General features: G+C 48.4%; 1 protein-coding gene across 2 annotated transcripts in view; it reads left to right on the plus strand.

Annotated features, from left to right (window-relative positions):
- The first annotated feature begins 1,224 nt into the window (after positions 1-1,224).
- Positions 1,225-15,599, plus strand: part of UNC93A (unc-93 homolog A) — a 31,476-nt gene continuing 17,101 nt past the window's right edge. Inside the window, exon 1 of one of the 2 annotated variants that reach the window (XM_044242407.1) lies at positions 1,225-1,615. Coding sequence is in view for 1 of the 2 variants with exons in the window: in XM_044242400.1 (XP_044098335.1) it covers positions 13,506-13,592 (87 nt within the window). In the remaining variant the exon portion in view is untranslated. Of the gene's footprint in view, positions 1,616-13,358; positions 13,593-15,599 lie in introns of those variants that run through there. The other variant, XM_044242400.1, reaches the window with a different exon arrangement.

The following is a 15,599-nucleotide window of genomic DNA, read 5'->3' on the forward strand; positions in this document are numbered from 1 at the left end:
TGATTTCCCTCCCCCCGACCCAGGAGCCAAAGCGCACTTCCCCACCCGGTGACAGCCCTGGGTCCCGCAGCCCGTCCCCATCACAAAGGGCCAGGAGGTCCTTCTTGACTGAACAGCACCAGGGGTACGTGGTCCCCTCCCAGCCGGGGAGTGGAGGGCCCTCGGGGGCATTGAACACCGTCCAGTCGTGCCAGCCGGGGCTGTGGGCCGGCCCCCGCCTGGGTCTTGGGCTGGGGGAGGAGGCATGTGTCTCTGCGGCCTGTGTGGAGCAGGACTCGGGGAACGGGAGCAGAACGTGGGGAGACCCCTGCACCGCTGGCCTCCGGGCTGCTTCCGGGGGCCCAACCGCACGTCTCGCTTCTTTCCAGCTTGGCACAGACAGGCCGGGCCTCAAGGAGCTGCTGGCCTCGCATGGAGCCAGCCCCAGGCTGAGCGACCCCAGTGGCCCTGCTTCCAGGAACACTAACCCCATTGCAAAGGATGGCCTGCGGGGTGGCCGCGGGCCGGGGCGGGAGAGAGTGTGAGGCTCCCCCGGGGGCGCGGGAAGCCGAGCGCAGGAGGCAGACACCGGGGGCCTGTTTGCATTCGCTTCGCAAACCCCTGGCTCTGGGCGCAGGGGGGCCAGGAACGTTCAAGAGAAGTAAGAGGGCAACAGGTTAATGGTTAACACGGGGCCTAAAAGTAATGAGGAGTTTAGTTTAATGCTCCGAGTTCTTCCTAACAAGGTTCTTTAGATAAATCCATTTTCCTTTAAAAACCATTACTGTTTATAGAATTAAATGCTTTTTCTAAAACCAGGGGACTAGAATACAGGTGCATCAAAGAGAGGACAGATGCCCCGACTTCCACTTCATCGTCCAGGGAAGGGCTTGCTGTCAGGCTGCCTGTGGACTCCCTGTGTGTGCGCGTGTGCACGTGGGCGTGTACTTGTGTGTGCACGTGTGTACTTGTGTTCACATATGCCCGTATGTGCATGATTTTTGTTTTTTTTTCACTTCTTCATGTTTTTATTAAGTATAATTGACACACAATTATTGTTGTCAGTTTCTGATGTACAACAGAGCGAGCGAACACTCTGCAGGCCACCCAGGGCCCGTCCCTACGTGGGCACCCCGAGTCCCCGTTCCTTCCCACCCCTCCCACGCCCCTCCCCCACAGTGACCAGTGTGTTCTCAGTTAAGAGTCTGCTTTTAAAATTTGTTTCTTTTTTTCTTGATTTGTTGATCTGTTTTGTTTCTTAAATTCTACAAGATGATTTTTTTTTTTTTTTAATTAAGATGAGCTTCTGCCGTTTTGGTGCAAAAAGTAAGACCTCAGTAGCAGCGTTTCTAAAATGTCAGCCACACCAGGCTCTCTCCCCGGCCGCCTCTCCACATCTGGCCGGCAAACCTCTCGCAGAGAGAGTCAAGGAGCTCCCAGATGAGCAGCCGCCCAGGGCTGGTAATCTGCAAACAGGTCGTACCACTTGCCGAAGCGAAGGAGGATTTCCCAAGGCTCTGAGAACTCGGTCCTTCTCCTCGCCACCAAAAGCCAAGCAGGAAAGTGTCGGCGTCCTCCGAGACCTGGAAGGACACGTGCCACGGTAACGACGGGAACGCAGGAGGCGCAGAACCAGGTAAAGCCCTCGCTGCTTTCGGTCCGGGCGGACGTCACGCAGACTTCATGGGTGTCTGTGTGTCGTGGGATCAAAGGCCCACAGTTGTCTTTGGAGGTTCACCAAGGTCACTTACAGCCCTGCTGCTCTGCCTCTGTAGACCGGATAATGGACTGAGAACTACCCAGAACATTCCGGCGTCATCACCGCTTTGCCCTCATCGGAGGAACGTGGGCAAGTGTGCGTTTGGTGCTTGGCTGTCCCTATGGCAGGTCCCGCTTTCTCAGCCGCTCCCAGGGCTCAGTGGGACCTGTTCAAGCAGAAGGACACAGGCTTTGGTCTGCTGGGCTCATAAGATGCGGGGCTGAAACGTTCCCTGTCTGTGGGGCACAGACTGGCCGGGCTGAGCACACGGGAGCTGGGTCGCTGCCCGAGTGGCGGGCTCTGTCACTGTCGTGGAGGTGTGGGGCGCCGGCCAACGGGCTCCCCCTCCCGTCTGGTCTATCACGTCACCTGCTGGCTTCGGGTGACGTGGCAGTGTGTACCCCACCTGCACTGGTGTGATTTCTCGACCTGCTTCGTGGTTTACTCTGTGTCTCCTTCAGTGGTGGGAAACCTCGGTGGGAACAGGGGCTCTTGCTGACCATCGGGGCAGTGGCCTCAGCACCCAGAGCCGTCTCTGGCCCAGGGCAGGCCCGAACAAGTAGCCTGACTGCAGTGGAAGGCGGCTGGGCTGTGCAAGCCACCGGAGGGCGAGGGACTGTGCACTTGGAAAAACAAAGGAGTGTGTGAGCACGCGTGTGTGTTAGACAGGGAACATCTGTCGTGCCCCCACATATGCGCGTAAGGCGTGAGGACTGCCCCCTCTCCGATTCCTTCATGTCGCCACATAGGCTGGGCACATGAAGGGCACCCAAGGGCTCAGCGAAGCCTGCCCAGCTCTGTCTCTGGGACAAAATGAGGGGGTGTGGCCTTTGCTGAGGCAGTGGCTGGGGGCGGGAGGGCGGGACTCCTAAAGCCCTGCTGAGGATGTGGGCTGTAGGCGGGCGCCTCCGGTGGCCCAGCTGGACACGCATGAGGGACCCAGGGGGTGGGAAGACTCTGCTCTCTTGGATAAGGATGGGAAGGAGCTGAATGGGCCTTCTCTGTGGGGAGGACGGGATCTGGAAGGACCCCCCCCCCCGGCCCCCAGGAGGCTGCGGCCAGCTGGGTCCTCACAGCCCCCACCCTCTCCCGCCGGCCAGCCGTCCAGCCTGCCTTCGGCGGCTTTGAAGACTTGCTCGGAGACGAACCGAATGTTTTCTGAGGCCAGAGTGGGGAGGGTATAAATTGATCTTACTTTAAAAAAGAAAAAAAAGTACATTTATTTCCAAATACATTTATTTCCAAAGTGTAAGAATTCCAAACGTAAGCAATAGTTCGCTCCCTTTCTTACAAATGCTTTGTTCGTCTTTGATAGGAGAAAGTATAACTAATGATTAGGACAAATTTGAATTTGTTCGGTGCTTTTACTAACAAACGTATCAGGTCTAAATGTCAAGAAAATTGATGATAATTTGCTTATATAAGTAACTTCTTCAAAAGAGCAAATCGCTGATGAGTCTTCTAGGAGCGGAGAGCTTCTCCGCAGGAGATCACGGACGGGAAATGAGGTCCTGCGGGACTCACACCCCTGAGGGGTCGGTGAGCTCAGTGTCGGCAAAGCGGTGACATCTAGTGGCTGGTAAAATCCACTGCCCTCAAACCCCGAGAGTTTCTAGAACCTTCGTTCTCAGCCGGGTGCCAGACGGGGACTTTCACTGAATACCCAGTAAGGGATCATGAGGGTTCAAGAAGATCCACAAACCATTTTTCTTCCTCCCGGTGAAGAGGTGTGCGTGTGAATTGTAGGGAATGAAGTCGGTGTTTTGAGCTGTTTACACCTAAGTCTTCAGCCGTCCGAGGCGCTCTCCGGCGCGGGGTCCACAGCACCCGTTATGGGCTGCTAATGCTGACACTGGCTGACCGGTCAGAACAGCTTTTGGGTTTCTGGAATTCCCCACTCTCGTCCCCGTCCCAACCACGTAGCTGCAGGAATGTATAAATTAGCGGAGGCCGGGGCCGTCTGATTATGAGGGAAGTATTGTGGCATCAGCTGAATCAGCTTGTCCTCGTCACAGGAACAGCTCAGGCACGGCCCCAGGGGACATCTCCTAAGACATAGTTTGGGAGAGTTCCATCACTAGGGTGGAACAGAGGTTGTCCCGGACTTTGCTCCCTCTCGCAAGAACCACAGCCAATACCTGGTAGAGAAAGAACACCCTGAGAGGATTCTAGAACACCGGCGTGAGGCTGAAGCACCAGCCGCACCTCAGAGACCAGGACGGATCGCGTGTGCCGGGGAAGGGAAGCCACCACACGGCCACATGGCCACACGGCCACACGGCACCACACTGCCCCTCCCCCAGGCCTGCAAAGCCCCACGCCGAGAGGTCTCCCCGAGCCTCTGGTTCATCCACTGGGAAAAGGGAACCTGGGGCAACAACGAGGCTCCCCAGCATTGTGGGTCCTTTTGTGGGATACCCGAATCTGCTTTCACATGGTGGGGATTATGGGGGAAAAGTGCAGGGCTTGGCCACTGGGACCGTGACTTTGAGGGAGAAGTGGGGGAGGGGCTTGCCACAGCAGCCCTGGGACTTCGGCTGACCAAGTTCATATCTGCAGTGCTCAAGTAGTGATCCCCACAAGAGGTTTTGTTCACCAGCAAAACCAGGCCCGGGGTCCAGTCTGACTGGGGAACTTAGTGGGCCGCAGACCTGCCTGACTTGGCTCCTCAGACAAGGAGTTCTGCTGGCCCTAGAGCCCAGCTTGCCCACGCCCAGGCAAGGTGCTGAGCCACAGCCCTGTGGAGAGGGCTTCCAGCCCCGTTTGAGCAGAAGGGCTGGCAGCGAATCCCGGAAGCTGTGCGGCCTGGCATGTTCCAGCCAAGAGCCGGGCGGGCTGAGCCGATGTCACCCAGAGCGATGCCAGTACCAAGCAGGGACGCCTCTTCTGCTTCACACAAGCAGGGAGATGAGCACATGCCCAAGTCCCAGGGGCGCTCCCGGCCCCTCCCAGCTGGAGAGCTTGCTTGGGAAATTGAGAGGAGCTTTTCCCCCTCCTTTCCAGGCACAGGGGCTGAGACATAGCCTCACCTGGGGTGCAGAGTGTCTTCTAGCCCCAGCTGCCCAGAGGGCTTGGTGACTGCTCCTGGCAGCTGTGTGACCCAGCAATGCTAGAGTGGAGAGAAGGGCAGGCACAGCTGACAGTTTGCAGAGAAAAGCTAGTGGCCCTGTTCTTCCAGGGAACTTGGGGTGTGGGTTGGCCTGAGTTAAGACGAGAAAAAAAGAACTTTACCAGCTTTAGAGCCGCTTCCCCTGCTGTTCCTGGCCGTCCCTGTCCATCTAACTCACAGCCCAGATCATCACTGAATATAGCCCTCAGCCTGTAAACAACCTAATCGAAGCACATGGGAAGCTGCATAGCCCATGCAGTAGTGCTACATACAGGGACACCTGAACAGAGCCCAGACTGACTTCCCCCTCTGCAGAGCAAAAGCAGGGGCCTCCCCTGACCAGGGACTTCGGCTTATTTCAGGCCCCCAACCATGAGCTATACAGGCTCTGGTAATGCTGTCTTGCCAAGGCAGGGAAACTAATTCATAGTCCTATGTAGCACTGAATGTAGTAGCCAGTCCTGACCATCTAGTAAACCTGACCAGCAAATCCAGCCAATGGCTCCAGCTGTGGAGCCCATCCTACATCCTCACCTGGGGAGGGAACCAAACCAGCAGTCCTATTCAACTGTTCTCAGCCAATGGCACAATTCCAATTCCCAACCACAGTGCTAGAAAAGATGCCTTGCCAAAAATAGACCATAATATCAGGGCCCATCTGCCCAAGGACATGACCATCAGACACACACAGAAACCCAAACGGAGCTGACTGGTGAAGAGCTGTCATGCCAAAGCCAAACTGTAACATGTAGAAGAGGAGACGCACAGATACCAATGAAGTGAACAAAGGGTCATAAAAAACCAGGTGCATATGACACTACCAAAGGCAACTAATAAAGCTCCAATAACTGACCCTGAAGAAATGAAGATCTATGCACTGTCAGATAGAGAACTGAGAACAATCCTCTTCAGGAAGTTGAGTGGTACATACGAAAACAGACAACAGGGCACCTGGGTGGCTTGGTTGGTTAAGCCTCTCAGGTCATTATCCCAGAGTCCCAGATTGAATCCCGAATTGGGCTTCCAGCTCCACAGGGAGTCTGCTTCTCCCTCTGACCTTCTCCCCTCACATGCTCTCTCTCTCTGTCTCTCTCTCAAATAAATGAAATCTTTTTTAAAAATTAAAAAAAAAACCAGACAACTAAACAAAATTGTGAAAACAATGCATGAACATAATAAGTTCAACAAGGAATAGCAACCATCAAAACAAGCGAACAAATGAAATCCAGGAGTCACAGAAATACAATAACTGAACTGATGAATTCAGTAGCATGTTTTAAAAGTAGAATCAACCATGGAGAATAAGGAATCAGTAACTTGGAAGACAGGATGTTAGAAATAATTCAGTCAGAGGAGCAAAAAGAAAAAAGAATGAAAGAGTGAAGAAAGACTATGGGAATTACAGAACACAATGAAAAGAAACTATTCACATTATGGAAGTTAAAAAAGGACAAGAGAAAGATAATGGAACAGAAAGCATATTTAAAGTAATACTGTCTGAGAACTTCCCACACCTAGGGAGAGAAAAGGACATCCAGATCCATGAGGTCCAAAGGACCCCAAATATGTTGAACCCAATTAGGGCTATACTGAGACACACTGTAACTAAGTTATCAACAGTCAAAGATAATAATAATAGTAGCTTTAAGAGCAGCAAAAGAAAAGATAGAAATAACATACAAAGGAAATCCCATGAGACTGGAAATGGATTTCTCAACAGAAACTTTTCTGGCCAGGAGAAAATGGAATGACATACACAAAATATTGAAATAACTGTCAACCAAGAATTCTACACCCAGTGAAGCCATCCTTTAGAAACGAAGGAGGAATAAAAACTTCAGTAAACAAACAAAAGCAAAAGGAGTTCATTACCACTAGACCTGCCTTACGAGAAATGTTAAAGGGATTCTCTGAGTGAAGGAAAGGAATGTTTATTAACATCAATTAACATCAATCAAACCTCACTGGCAATGGTAAATATATAGCCATGGTTAGATTCTGCAATATGGTAATAGTGTGCATAATTCACTTGCAACTATAGTTTAAAAGTAATAAAAATGAAGTATTAAAAATAACTATAACTACAATAGTCTTTTATTAATTATACAATATAAAAATGTAAATTACAATAGTAATAAGCTAAAATGTGAAGGGGAGGAGAAGTAAAAGTGTAAAGTTTATTAATTTTATTGGAGTTGAGTTATTTTCAGTTTAAAATAAGATGTTTCCAATTTAAAATATTTTATGTCAGCTTATGATGACCACAGGGGTAAATCCTATAGTAGCTGTACAAAAGAACATGATAAAGAAGTCAAAGCAGACTGATGCCAAAAGACATGAAAATACATGAAAAAGACAGCAGGATAAGAAAGAACAACCAATCTATAAAACAACCAGAAAACAACAAAAAAATGGCAATAGTAAATTCTTACTTATCAGTAATTACTTTAAACATAAAGGGATTGAATTATCCAATTAAAAGACATAGAATGGCTGGGTGGATTATAAAAAACAACAGAAGATCTAACAATATATCATCTAGAAGAGATTCACTTTAGCCTTAAAGACACACATAGACAGTGAAGGGATGGAAAATCATGTTTCAAGCAAACAAACATGTTTCAAACAGCAACAACAAAAAGAGGGGTGACTACACCTACACTGGACAAATCAGACTTTAAACTAAAAATGGTAAAAAAAAAAATAAAAGAGACAAAGAAGATTATTAAATGGTGATAAAAGGGCCAGTACATTAAAAAAAAAAGATACAACAATTGGAATAATTTCTGCACTCAATGTTAGAGTGCCTAAATACATAGAATAAAAACTAACAGAGCTAAAAGAAGAAATCAACAGGAATACAATAATAGTGGGGGACTTCAATACACTATTCTCAACAATGGAGAGATCATGCAGAGAATCAATATGGGAACAATGGATTTGAACAACATTATAGACCAAATGGTCCTAATAGGTGCAGAGCATTCTATCCAACAACAGAATACATTCTTCTCAGGTGCCCATGGATCATTTTCTAGGATAAATTATAAGTTAGACCATAAAAGAACTCTTAGCAAATTCTAAAGACTTGAAATTATATCAAGTATCTTCTCTGACTACAATGTTATGAACCCAGAAAACAATAACAAAAGGAAAACTGGGAAATTTATGAACACATGAAAATTGTACAATCAATGGATCAAAGAAGAAATTAAAGGGAAAACACAAACGTTTTTTGAGACAAACAAAATTGGAAACACAGCATATCAGAACTTGTGGGGTGTGGGAAAAACAATTCTAAGAGGGAAGTTCATTGCAATAAATGCCTATATTAAGAAGCAAGAAAGATCCCAAATAAGTAACCAAATTTTATGCTTTAAGGCACAAACTGCACACAAAGTTAGAAGAAAGGAAATAATAAAAATTAGAGCAGAAATAAAGGAAAAGAGAATAGAAAAAACAGTAGAAACGATTAACCAAAGTAAGACTTGGTTCTTTGAAATGATAAAATTTATAAACCCTTATCTAACCAAATTAAAAAGAAAAAGGATGCAGATCAACTAAATTATAAATGGAAAAGTAGACATTACAATGGATACTACAGAAATTCAAAGGGTCATAAGAGGCTGTGAAAAGCAACTATATGTCCACAAACTGGAAAACCTAATAAAAATGGAAAAGTTTTTAGAAATCTATAAATTACTAAGACTGAATATGGAAGAAATTAAAAAGTATGAACAGACAAATTCTAGTAAGGGGACTGGCTCAATAATAAAAAAAAAAAAACTCCCCATACAGAAAAGCCCAAGACCAGATGGCTTTATCAGTGAATTTTACCAAAATTCAAAGAAGAATTAATACAAATTCTTCCCAAGGTCTTCTGAAAAGTCAAGGAGGGGGGCCATTCCCAAACCCATTTTATGAGGTCAGCATTATCTTGATACCAAATTCAAAAAAGAACGCTACCAAATGAACAAACAAAACAAACAAACGAAAAAGTACAGGCCAATATCCCTGATGAATCGATCAATGCAAAAATTTTCCACAAAATACTAACAAACCAAATTTAGCCGTACATTAAAAGGACCATTCACCATGAACGAATAGGATTTACCATTTGGAATATGAGGATGGAGAGTTTGACATATATAAATGAATCATTATGATACATCACATTAATAGAATGAAAGAAAAGAATCATAATCATTTCAATAGAAGCAGAAGAAGCATCTGACAAAATTCAACATTTATTCTCAATAAAAGCTCTTAACAAATTAGGCATAGAAAATACATATCTCAACATAATAAAGGCCATATATGACGAGCCCATAACTAATATCATGCTCAGTGGTGAAAGGTTGAAAATTTTTCTCCATGACCAGGAAGAAGAGAATGGTGCACACCTCACTGCTTCCATTCAGCAATGTACTAGAAGTCCTAGCCAAAGCAATCAGGCAAGAAAAAGAAATAAAAGGTCAGAATTAAAAAGGAAGAAGTAAAATTTTCTCTATTTTCAAATGGCATTATCTTATATCCAGAAAATCCTAAAGGTTCAACCAAGAAATCATTAGGTCTGATCAATGAATTCAGTGAAGTTTCAGGATACAAGATCAATATATGAAAACAAGTGGCATTTCTATACACCAACAAGTTCTCAGAGAAGGAAATAATTGAAATTGATCCCACTTACAATACCATCAAAAACAATAAAATGTTTAGGAATAAGTTTAAGGAGGTGAAAGATCTGTACTTTGAAAACTACAAGACATTGATGAAAGACATCAAAGAAGACACAATTAAATGGAAAAGTGTCCCATGTTCATGGATTGGAAGAACTAATATTGTATAAATTTCAGTACTACTATAAGCTGTGTATAGATTTAAGGCAATCCCTGTCAAGATTCCAAAGGCATTTTTTACAGAAATAGGAAAAAAACTCTTAAAATGTATATGGAACCACAAAAGACGCCCAAAAGCCAAAGAAATCCTAAGAATGAAGCAAAAAGCATCACACTTCCTCATTTCATGCTATACCGTAAAACAGTAGTCATCAGAAGAGTATGGTACCAGCGCAAGATCCAGAATGGACCAATGGAACCCAAGCATTATAAAGTTAATGTTTGATAAGGGAGCCAAGAATACTCAACGGAGAGAAGACAGTCTTCTCAATATACAGTGCTAGGATACTTGGATATTCACATGTAAAAGAATGAAACTGGGCCCATATATATTCTACACACAAAAATGAACTCAAAATCGATTAAAGACTTAAATATAAGACCTGCCACCATGAAACTCCTCGAAGAAAACACAGCAATAAAGCTGCTGGACATGAGTCTTGGCGGTGATGTCTGGGTGTGACGCCTATACCACAAGCAACAAAATCAAAAGTCAATGAGCAGGACCACATCAAACTAAAAAGCTCTGTACAGAAAAAAAAAAAAAAATCAACAACCTGAAAAGAGAACCTACAGAAGGGGAAAAATATTTGCAAACCATAATCTGATAAGGGATTAATATCCAATATATACAAAGAAGGCATATGAATCAATAGCAAAAACAAACAAAGCAAAAACAAAAAAATTTTAAAATGGGCAAAGTCCCTGAATAGCCATTTCTCCAAAGAAGATACACCAAAAGCCAACAGGTACATGAAAAAATGAACAATATCTCAAATCATCATGAGATATCACCTTACACCTGTTAGAATGGTCACCATCGAAAAAGACAAGAGATAAGGAAAGCTGGCAAGTATGTCAAGAGAAGGATCCCTACGCGCTATTGGTAGGAATGTAAATCTGTGCAGCCACTGTGAAACACTGCATGCTGGTTCCTCAAAAAGTTAAAAATAGAACTACAGTATGATCTAGCAACCTCACTTCTGGGTGTGTATCCAAAGAAAACGAAAACACCAACTCAAAAATACACGGCACCCCCATGTTCACAGCAGCATTCCTTACAACAGCCAAGACGTGGAAACTACCTAAGTGGCCGTCAATGAATGAATGGACAGGTAATCCGTGTAGGGAGATACAATGGAACATTTTTCAGCTGTAAAAAACATGGAACTTGTACCACTTCTAACAATACCGTGGACTCCGAAGGCATTATGGTTAGTGAAATAAGACAAAGGAAGACACATACTGTATGATCTCTCATACATGCAGAATCTTAAAAAATAAATTTAAAAACTTAAAAACCAAACTCATAGGGAAAAAAATGGAACTTAGGGTTACCAGAGACAGAGGATGATGGGAAAATGGAAGAAGGAGGTCAAAAGGTACAAACTTGTGGTTTCAAGATTAATAATTACTAGAGACAGGAGGTAGAGCATGCCCAGTACAGCTGATGCTGCTGTGTGCATGTCTGGGAAATACAGGGAAATTTTTAAATCCTTAGAATTCATCACAAGAAAAATTTCTTTTTCTCTTTCCTTTCTTTTCTTTTTACAGTATCTATGTGAGAAGGTGGTCGGTAGCCAAGCCTATTGTGCTAATTATTTTACAATGAAGATAGATCAGACCACCATCCTGCATACCTCAAACTTATACGGGGATGTATGGGAATGACTTCCCATTAAAACTGGGCAGGGGAGTATTTTGTTCTGCTAGAGAGCGAGGGCAGACTATAAAATATGGTTCATTTAAAAAGTCACTATTATGAGGAATAAAAGGGAAGAAGTGGGAGGGAAAGTGGGAGCAGACAGGATGAAAGCAGTAATTTCCATGTGAACTCCTGACTACCAGAAGGACAGCTAGAGGGACAGGGACGGACGTGGCTTGCAAAGACAGGAGGAGAGAGAAGCTTCACGGCGTACGCACGGAGCTAGAACGGTAGCTCCGGGAGCTGCTTCCCGGAGTCAGTGAGCAAGTCCCAGAAGGTGGTTCTGGCATGTTGGAACAGTAGGCAACGGAAGAAACCTCCGCTGCGTCTGCGAAGATCAGGGTGCAAGTCACTGTGAGGAGTTCCAGGCCAGAACTGAGTAAGCGAGACCGTTGCTGAAAATAAGACACAAGCCGAGTGCATTCATCAGTAAGACTGGTGTGGAAAAGCGCGTGTTGTGCTAGGTATTAGACTTCTTTAAAAACTGTCCCGAGTGGCATTTTCTCTGGAAGCGAAAATGTCATCCTAGCCCATTAACGCTTCCTGGTGATGACGACACGCTATGGCCACTGCAGGGGCTTCCACGGTTATCAGCTTCCTGAACGTTTGCGACTCTCCTTGTCCAAGAGGAAAGTGGGTTTGGAAAGTGGAGTGATTCCCGTGAGACTCGGGCAGAGAAGTGACAGGGTTGGGATTTGAACCTACAGCCCTCTGTTTGCGTGTTAGCGTCTTTTACTGGCTGAGGCTCCCTGCACGTCTGTATTGAGCGTGGCAATCCACGTTTCGTCTGTGCGTAGAACGCTTCTTTTCCTAAAAGTGTTATTTTCACAAGAGTCGATGACGCTGCCAGGGTCCCGCCGTGCTCTTCGAATGGAACGCACGCTCGCGTGGACGGTGCCGCCAGTAACCTACCTGTGTTAGGTCAGCCGATACCGTAAGGCTTTTCTTACCGACCCAAACGAAATAAAAATGGCTGATTTCACAGCACTTTGGAGTCAGTCTACAAACATCAAGTTCACGAACAACTGAATGAACTAACAGCTGAATGGACAATTGGACGAAAAATGATTTTGCTTCTTACCTGTGAGATACGGGTTACGTTGTTTGAAATCAGCTGGGGGCTGCCCAGTACGGCAGACACGGTCACAGGTTGCTATTCAAATTTAAATTAATTAAAATTAAGTGCAGCCATGAGTTCAGCCCCTCAGTTGCAGTAGCCACGTTTCAAGGGCTCAGTGGCCACATGAAGCCTGTGGCTGCCCTGGACAGTGCAGGAAGTTCTCCTGGACAGCACACCTCTCTTCCAAAACCCCAAATCTGTGACCCATTCAGAAGCTCAGCTCCCCGCCTGGTCACGTCTGGGAGTCCCAGTGACTGCGGCCACAGCTTGCCCTTGGGACAACGTAAAAGGACGCATGTGAGGTCCTTCGCACACTGTAAGGCTCTACGCTCAGGAGGTGTTGTGCTCTTGTTCCTTTAACTCTGGCGGTGCGGTAAAATCATGTAGAGTCTGACACGGCCGGACTGGGGCCCTCGGGTCTCACGGTCACCTTAAGTCTTGCTCAGAAGCCGCACCGTGTATCTCGAAGCCCACACTCGTACTTCGTTCTTTACGACGGAAACACATCCATATAATGCACTGCGGATGATTTCTTTTAATGCGGAAGGTACCGTCACACACACACGCGCACACACGCACACACACACACACACACACACAGGACAGTCGTTCTGGTACTGTAAGGACTCTATCTAGAAATTAGGAGGGGGACTGCAGGTGCGCCCGGGCAGTGAAGGTCCTAATCTCCCGCCCTGCTAGGAAGTGGTTACTGCGGGTTGACGAGTGACAGACACCCCCCCACGGCGCTCCCCGGCCTCTGCGGTAACTAAGTCCATTGACTCACCAGGACCTCGCTGACCTGCACGCCTCGCGCAGAGGACAGAGAGAGGGCACGGGACTTCTGGGTACAGACGGCGTCCCCGCGCCCCGGCCGGTGGCTTTCAGGGACAACGCGTGTGCGTGCCCACGGATGCTGGACACCGTGAATCGGAACGATGGAGAGAGGCCTGAGGAATGTCCTCGTGGTGTCCTTCGGGTTTCTGCTTCTCTTCACAGCCTACGGAGGCCTGCAGAGCCTACAGGTAAGGACACTTGCGAGCGAGCGTCTGTCTCTTGGCCTCCAAGAAGCCCCACGGCCACGGAAGACGGGAACCGAGCATTTCTCCTTCACCCCCTCGCTCCCACACCCTCTCCGGCGGCCGTTCCCGTGTGCAGGCGAGCTCGGCCCCCTCCCCCACCCCGGCCGGGCCGCAGGGCGGGGAGTGTGAGCTCGACCCTTGGACCGGGGTGTGGGTCTTGGGTTAGTGATGAGGTAAGACATTCTTTGCCTTTGGATAGTTAAAGGGAGGGACGCAGCGTGAGTCTCGGCAAATTCTCCGGTTTCACGACTTTGGCTTTGTGGCTGGGGTAGTAACGGGCATTTTTCAGGTTTCACTAAACTCTAGATTCTAAGCCTGGTTAGGCAATATGGTGAATCTGGACAAAGTTTGGACAAATTGGTCTCTGTAAGTCTGTCTCCCGCAGCACTCTTTCCCCCTCGGGCCTCTAACAGCTGCGCCAGGGGCCGTGTGTGCCGAGTAGTTTGCTGTCCGTTTCCCCAGACAGGTGCTCTGTTTTGTCTTGTTTTCTGAAGTGTAGCTGGCATAGTGGCCGCGGTGCCGGGAGAGTGGATGGCCCCGCCCCCTGCACGCCCCAGTCCTCCCCGGTCCGCCCGTGATCACCGTCAGTGCTGAGGAGGCCCCCTCTTCCTGGGAAGAGCAGAGATGTCAGGGGACCAGACCTCCAGCTCTGGCGTGGGGCAGTCCGCCCTGCCCACCTCTGCCTTCTGTCCAGCCCTAACCCACCCACCATATTTCCTCGCGTGCTAATCTTGAATACGTGACCATGGTGTAGCGGAGACCATTGTCTCCACCAGTCTGGGGTGGCCTACACAAAAGAAGGAGATGACACGGACAGACGTGACCTTAGGCATGGCTGTGTCCCCACGATGTTGGAGGCTCCGGCCTGTCCCTGTCATTTCCTTCGGCTCTCATCTGGTCAGTTTCATTCTCAGGCCCCTGGGGGTGGCACGGATGGTCCCAGGCATCCCCAGGGCCCCAGCCCCAATCCGAACTCCCACCGGGACCCAGGCACACACCCACACAGCCTCCCCCTGCAGCAGCTGTGGCCTCTCCCTCCTGTGCCTAATGGTCACCTGCCAGTCACTGGGCTCTCCCCTTGGATGTCACCCCCTTCGCCCCTTTCCCGGCTCCCTGGGACCGAACTCTGGAAGGGGCACACCTGTGGGTTCCTCCGATGCTCTGGCAGGCCCCGCAGTAGGCCCGGGAGTCCGCGACGCCGTCAGGTCGGTCACTGCTCCGTGACCTTGTCCCCCTGACTGAGACGGTGCTCGACACACAGGAGGCCGTCGACGGCTACCGCAGGGCATGAGGTCAGCGCTGCATCTCATCTCCAGCCCGCCTCCTGCCCCAGGCGCTCTGTGGCTTGAAGATCCGACCCCACTCCCCAGGCCGGAGCCGGCACTCCTCCCGCCGCTGTCCGGCAGGCTTCCCGGCCTCGTCTCCTCAGAGGAGCTTCACGGCTCTGGACAAAGCAGCTCAATGTTCCCTGCTGCCTCTCAGCCCAGCACGAGCCCCGGGCAGCTCCTCTCCGGCACCCCTGCCTCCCGCACCCCTCCCCATCCTCCGGGACCCGCTCACCCTGCCCGTCCCATACAGTTTTCACGCCTTCTCCACGGTCTTCCTGCTGCCCTGGGCTAGCACCCCTTGCAGGACCCGATTGCAACGGTCCGTTGGCTGGTGTCCCTGACCCCCGTCCGCTCCTGTCCACCGTGCACTCCTGGAAGGGCGGGGCTGTGTAGTTCCCTTTGGTTTCTCTAGAGCAGGGCACAGAGCCTCTCCTGGCAAGTACTTAAGGATGTATTTGCTGAGTGACTTGAGTGAAAGCCCTACTTGTGTGTGCGAGTGTCTTGCCTAATGCAGATCTCACAGGCACACACTCCTCCTACAGTGTTCCGGATTATTCCGCACGCCCTGCTCTGCGGACACTTGCGGACACAGGGATCTCAACACCGGCATTCACGTAGAAAA

This window comes from Neovison vison, chromosome 1 (genome assembly GCF_020171115.1).
Source record: "Neovison vison isolate M4711 chromosome 1, ASM_NN_V1, whole genome shotgun sequence".
NCBI lineage: Eukaryota > Metazoa > Chordata > Mammalia > Carnivora > Mustelidae > Neogale > Neogale vison.